The 6,983-nt window shown below is 43.8% G+C and overlaps 1 protein-coding gene across 4 annotated transcripts in view; it reads left to right on the forward strand.

Moving 5' to 3' along the window:
• The window catches only part of Plce1 (phospholipase C epsilon 1), a 300,309-nt gene that overhangs the window by 288,479 nt on the left and 4,847 nt on the right, over positions 1 to 6,983 (forward strand). For all 4 annotated transcript variants that reach the window (XM_021196340.2, XM_021196332.2, XM_029538628.1 and 1 more), the window contains 2 exons: positions 4,577 to 4,735; positions 6,302 to 6,520. In XM_021196340.2, coding sequence (XP_021051999.1) covers positions 4,577 to 4,735; positions 6,302 to 6,520 — 378 coding nt within the window. The remainder of the gene's footprint in view (positions 1 to 4,576; positions 4,736 to 6,301; positions 6,521 to 6,983) is intronic.

Genomic DNA, 6,983 nt, shown 5'->3' on the forward strand with positions numbered 1-6,983 from the left:
TTTGGTGATTTAGGTTTGCCTGGTACATGGTAGTGCCTCATAATTATTCATTAGGACCGGGGGTGATGCTTAGTACTAGAACAAATTCATAGCTAGCTTGTACAAAGCATACAAGGGTGCAGTGTCAGAATCCCTACTCTGAATAACTGACTTCATTAATTATTGAATGCTAGAGGCCACTATAATCACTGATCAATTTCCATTACAAAGATTTGCATTTATTTTATAAGGGAAAGCTAGTGATCTTTAAAAGCCGATTGCCTGGGCAGCATATTGAAAGTTCCCACTGGGCATGGTGGTGCATGCTTTTAATTCTATTAGAGGCAGGTAGATCTCTGTGGGTTCAAAGCCAACCTGGTCTACTTAGTGAGTTCCAGGACACCCAAGGTTTTGTAGAAAGGACACCCAAGGTTTTGTAGAAAGATCCTGTCTCATAACAAAATCTTTCCTGTTTCTATGGGTAACCTCTCCTCAATTCTCCCTGCCTTGGGTAACCTCTCCTCTATTCTCCTTGCCGTTTATGTATTCTCTGACTGCATTCACACCGCCTAGCTTCTGTAACTCTTGCTAACCTTACTTGTAAAACCTACTGGACACTATTCTCTCCAAGTTATCATGAGGCTCATGTTGCATATGTGCACAATATGTAGGAAAAAGGTGTTAAAAGGTGTTTAGTTAAAAGGTGTTTTCGGGGGGGGGGCACTGTTGTTATTCTCTGTTCATTACCTATGACAGAAAAGACCTGTAAGAGTAAATAAACTCTTGTGGCGCATGGTGGTGCATCTGTTTAATCCCAGCACTCAAGAGGCGGAGGTGGAGGATCGCTGTAAGTTAGACTTCAGCCTGGTCTACAGAATGAGTTCCAGGGCAACCAGAGCTACATAGAACAGTGTTCTTCAACCTGTGGGTCAACACCCCATTTGGGAGTCAAATGACCCTTTCACGGGGTTTGCCTACGACCATTAATAAACACAGGTTTTAAATTATGATTCATAACATAAGCAAAATTACAGTTATGAAGTAGCAATGGAAATAATTTTATGGTTGGGGAGAACACCACAACACAAGGAACTGTCTTAAAGGCTTACAGTATTAGGAAGGTTGAGAATCATTGACACAGAAGGACCCTATCTCAAAAAGAAAAAAAAAAAAGCAAATAAACTCTAAGATTCCAAGGTTCAAAACTGATGCATTCTCTTCTGTAGTAGACTCCATTATTTTGTGTATTAGCCTAAAAATTAACTCAAAAATCAAACAGCTGGGTGTGTGATCTTGGCAGTTGGGAGACGGAAGCAGAAGGCTAAGAAGGCCAGCCTTGGCCAGGCAGTGGTGGCTCACACCTTTGATCCCAGCAGTGGGAGGCAGAAGCAGGAGAATCTCTGTGAGTTCCAGGCCAGCCAGGGCTACACAGAGAAACAAACCCTGTCTCAAACCCCAAAGTAGATAGAGAGGGGGAGGCAGCTCAGCCACATGGAAGAGTTTGGGTGAGTTTCATCTGTATGAAGCTCTGGCCCAAAGTAAACAGGGCTGGAGAGAAGGCTCAGCAGTTAAGGCGCCGCTCTTGCTGAGAAGCCAAGCTTGTTTCTTAGCACCCACGTAGACACCAAGTGCAGTGGTGTCTCTGTAACCCATGGTGGACGGGCTGAGACAAGCAGATCCTGAGAGTTATCTGACCAGCCAGCTGTGATGAAACCTCAGACGCCAGGCTCAGTGAGAGAGCCTGGCACAAAAAAATAGATATAGAGAGCGGTAGAGAAAGACACCTGATGTCAAACTCTGACATCCATACATGGACACGTGGGTGTGTACCAAAAGAGAGAGAGAGGGGGGAGAGAGAGAGAGAGAGAAGAGAGAGAGAGAGAGAGGAGAGAGAGGGGGGAGAGAGAGAGAGAGAGAGAGAGAGAGAGAGAGAGAGAGAGAGAGAAATAATAATAAATAGCCCTTATTAGCTATGTAGACCAGGCTGGTCTTGAACTCACAGAGATCCACCTGCCTCTCCCTCCCTAGTGCTACCATATGTATGTAGCCAAATATGTATTCTTGCTGATTTTTTGAAACAACATTGAATTTTCCCTCTTTGCACCCACGTGTGTGTGTGTGTGTGTGTGTGGGTATGTGTGTGTGTGTGTGTTTGTGTGTGTTCACATGTACTTGTATTCATGTGTGGCTGTGCATGTGGAAGCCCGAGAACCACCACAAGTTCTATGCAGGAGACATCTACCCTGATTTCTTTGAGACAGGGTGTCTCACAGGACTTAGATCTCACTAGGTAGGCTACACTGACAACCCAGCAAAACCTGGGGTCAGCCTGTCTCTGCCACCTGGTGCTGGGATTACAAGCAGGTGACCCCACGTGTGACTGGCTTCTTCTCTACCTCATGCTCTTCAGCAAGCACTCAGCTTTCCCCTCAGCCACACGTTCCTCTCTTCCTGCTTTGAAGAATGCTAGATCATAAATTCTGTCATGTGAACTACCCCCGACATCACTTTTGGATTGTTGGAATATATAACAATGAATGTGATGGCACATGTAATATTATGGAAAAAGAACTATAAGTAGGGAGAAAAACAAGGTGTAGAATGGCGAGAACCAATCATATTTTACGTAATAGAAGCAGATAGACAATACCTCCACTCCTACACCTCCATTGTTTGAGTAAGACTGGAAATGCCAGTCACGTAAACTGTAGGGTTTTGACTCCATGATTTCTGAAAAGGCTGGGGCAGATCCTTCCCAGTCTTGGTTACAATATGGCACCACCTGGTGGCAGTTTTCCGTGCTGACTTAAGCATCAATGGGAACAACCCTAGGTGGTGAGACCTGTTGAAATGTCCAGGCCATTGACCACAAACCCTGAATTATTCTGGTTACTTAGCATTGTTTCAGTAGCCTGTGTGTGGAGATCAGGTTAAAAGAATGCCGGGAATAGAATATTCCGTGTGAAGTCTTGACATCTGATAGGGTCACCTACCATTTCCTCCATCTTTTTTTTCCCATGCCACTGTCTTGTAGAAGATAATGTTAAGCTATTGTCATTTGAAAACAGGATTCAGTAAGTGGACAGAAGCCAGATAAAAAACAATTACAACCATATTCACACAGTGCCAAGATTTTGTGTATATCTGTTCACATACTGGGAAATACACTAATGTATCAATGGCAGAAGAACACAAGGGTATATCACCTAACAACAGTGGGATTTTGTTTACAGACCTATTTGCTCATTTGTTTGTTTACAAGAATAAGGTGATATAGAAGGGAAAGGTGAGAACAGGAAACAGATCTTATCATTTTCTCGACTAGGGGAAAAAAACTTTATTCTGTATGCATAAGGTTGTTTTGCCTATACATGTGTCTGTGTACCAAACGCATGCCCGGTGCCTATGAAAGCCAGAAGGCATCATAGTATCTCCTAGAAATGGAGTTACAGTGGCTGTGAGCTATCATGTGAGTGCTGGGAATCGAGCCCGGGTCCTCTAGAAGAGCAGCCCATACCCTTTAACTGCTATCTTTCCAGCCCATTTGAAGTTCTAATAAAATAAAAATGAAGGCTGGAGAGATGACTCAGCAGTTAAAAGCCTACACTGTTCTTGAAGATGTAAGTTCAGTTCCCTCGGGCCACATAGTGGTTTATAACCACCTGTAACTCCAGTGCCAGGGGACCTAACATCCTCTTCTCACCTCCAAAGGTTCCTGCACTCATGTGCTGCACACACATATATACATAAAGAAACAAACTTTCTGAAAAGATGTTACATATAAGAGAGAGGGAAATTAGATTTCACTAAAGTTTACTCAAATCCAATTAGTCAGATAATAATTCCCACATCATTATTGCGAAGTCTATCCATGTCCACTGCAGCTACTGATTTAGCCTTTTCCCTGTGGGCTTTCTCATTCCTCCTGGATGAGTACTTGTTCAAATTTCATATGCCTAGAATTTCTCTTTTGTAACTTTAAAGTGTGTGTGTGAGAGACAAAGAGAGGGGAGGAGGGGGAGGGAGAGGGAGAGGGAGAGGTACCACAGCATGTGGGTAGAGGTCAGAGGACCACTCTGCTGTGGGCTCTCTCCTTCCACATTTGCATGCAGCCTAAGGATTGAACACATCATCAGGCTTGCAGGTAGAGCACTTTATCCACTAAGCCATCTCATCAGCTTCAATGTCTAATATTCCTTAAATATTAACGGTATTTGGGGAAGGAAGGAACTCTCATCAATATAGCTGTGTTTGTATTGTATTTCAATAACAAGCAAAACAGTATCTTTTCTTTCTAAAAGTTTGTAGCTGATTTCTTCTCTCAAAATCCACAACTAGTAGGCACCTATAAGCTGGTTTATTCTAAAACCTACGTGTGAGTCAAAGACACTGGAAATTGAGCCCTTCTTCCCCTTAGAAGCAGGTTCATCTTTTCAGCATGGTGCATGCAAAAGATTAACTAATGTGTTAACTATAAATTAAGGTGATATTTTCCATATTGCCAAGATACAACTCAAATTTTTACTAGAATTTTTTTTCTGTTTTCTGAATCATCTCACCAGTTCCTCACATACATATTTTCACTTTAAAAATGCAGACCTTAGAAGAGAAGAGCATTGTCTACGATGACAAAGAGGTGATCTTGAGCTCGGAGGAGGAGAGTTTCTTTGTCCAAGTTCATGATGTCTCTCCTGAGCAACCTCGAACTGTCATCAAAGCCCCGCGTGTCAGCACTGCACAGGATGTGATTCAGCAGGTAACCTCTTCCTTGAGGGTCACTGCCTGCCCGGCAGGTACAGGGCTCTGAGCTTGTCCCCAGAACCATGAGAACTCTCCTTTCCTCACCCCATGACTCCTTGATATAAATGATTGGGACAAATCAAATAAATGTGCATTGGCAGCTCATTAGTGAATGAAGTTCTAGAATGGGGTCAGGGTCAGGTTCAGGGGAATACATCTCTTAAGGATTGGAAATATTTTTTCACTCCTGCAACAGATCCTTAGCTAGAATCTACGATGAGTTTAGATCTTTGCTGATGATGTGTTTAGGAGGTGGCACTGCAGAAATTGTCCCCAAAACACCTGAGTAAATAGCGAATGACCATCTCTGAAGGATGCCACAGAACACAAGCAGGAAACCAACTCTGACTGTTGGCCACGTCCTTTCCTCTATGTCAAACTGATGTCTTGTCTTGTCTTGTTTTGTTTTGTTTTGTTTTGTTTTTAACTTGATTTCATGTGCAGTCATTAAACTCCTTCTTTAGAAGTGATATCGCACAGTAAACAACACACAGGCCCCTGATCACATGGCTGAGGCTTCAAACCCAGCTCTGTCCCTCACTCAGAGATCTCCAGCAAGATCCTCCGATTTCTCTTAGATCTGTGTCTGAGTTATACTGTGTGTTGACTAACTTCTTCTGTGGGGAGCAGGGAGCTCTGATTCATTTCTATTGGATAAATCCTCCTCCAGTGTCTGACTTCCCCACCCTATTCCATTTGGCTCTGGCACCACTGTGTGGCAAGTTTCCAGTTGGTTTCATAATGTGGAGATAGTGCAACAGTACCTCCCACACACAGCTGTTGCAACAAAGGCAGTGGTAACACATGTGGGGTGCTTCATACAGTGCTTGGCATGTACTTGAGTGTGATTTTTTTATTCCTGTTATATGATAACCTGGCTAGTTATTTGCAGTCTCCTTAATTACCTTTGAATTTCAGATTCTCCTTTCTTTTGCTCAGCTTTGTCTCCCCAGAGTACAGCACAGTACTGGATATAACAGGTCATGACTAAACATACAGTGACTAAATGAACAAATAAAAGATGTTCTTCTAGTAAGTGTAAGAGAAACATGTGACTTCTAAAATCCTTCAGCACCCAAAGGTGTGATAGAGGCAGCCTGGTGGAACAGAGAGCGCCTAGGGCGGGATCCCATCTCTCATTGGCTGCCTAACCTTCATGTCTCTAGGCTGTGGCTGGTGGTAGGGGATCTGGGTTTAGCCTTCTTAGTTATGTTATTAGCAGGTCTTGCTCTGGATTCTGCTTGACCACTGCTGAGTTTAAGCCTCCTCTTCTGGAATCTGCTTTGATTTTTACAAGCGTAAGCTTCTGCACCAAAGCCAGGCCATTTGGAAGCTAAGAGGTAGCCTGAGAATGTGTGTTATAAACCACAGCTACTCACGTGAAAATGAGGCAGGGGGACCTGGTTTGGAAGATCCTCTCCACCTCTGAAAGTCAGAGCCATTTCTCCACCTGAAATCTTCATTCATGATGGATGCAAAGGTGGCAGACATTTGATTCAGCTGACCCTAACTTATCTTTCAGACCTTATGCAAAGCCAAGTATTCCTACAGCATCCTGAACAACCCCAACCCATGTGACTATGTGCTTTTGGAAGAGGTGATGAAAGACGCACCTAATAAGAAGTCTTCTACCCCAAAGTCCTCACAGAGGATCCTCTTGGACCAAGAATGTGTGTTTCAAGCCCAAAGCAAGTGGAAGGGTGCAGGGAAATTCATCCTTAAGCTAAAGGAGCAGGTGCAGGTAACGTGGATGGCACATTGCTGTCTTTTATCAATCCTTAATAGTCAGTCACATCATAATTTATTTGGGAGCTACTGAATCAAGAAAGTTCCTAGTCAGCAGTTCTTGGAAAGCAGTTATTTTGTTTTCAGTGTCCTGGGGGGGTGTGGAGGGTGGGGAGACAAAACGGCATGCTCTTCTGTGTGGTTTAAAAATCCTGGATAGCCTGGTGGTGGTGGTGGTGGTGGCACACGCCTTTTATCCTAGTACTGGGGAGGCAGAGGCAGATGGATTTCTGAGTTTGAGGCCAGCCTGGTCTACAGAGTAAGGTCCAGGACAGATAGGGCTACACAGAGAAACTTTGTCTCAAAAACTAGAGGGGGTGGGAGCAGAGGCAGGCGGATTTCTGAGTTTGAGGCCAGCCTGGTCTACAAAGTGAGTTCCAGGACAGCCAGGGCTACACAGAGAAACCCTGTCTCGAAAA

This window comes from Mus pahari, chromosome 1 (assembly GCF_900095145.1).
Source record: "Mus pahari chromosome 1, PAHARI_EIJ_v1.1, whole genome shotgun sequence".
In the NCBI taxonomy this organism is placed as follows: Eukaryota; Metazoa; Chordata; class Mammalia; order Rodentia; family Muridae; genus Mus; species Mus pahari.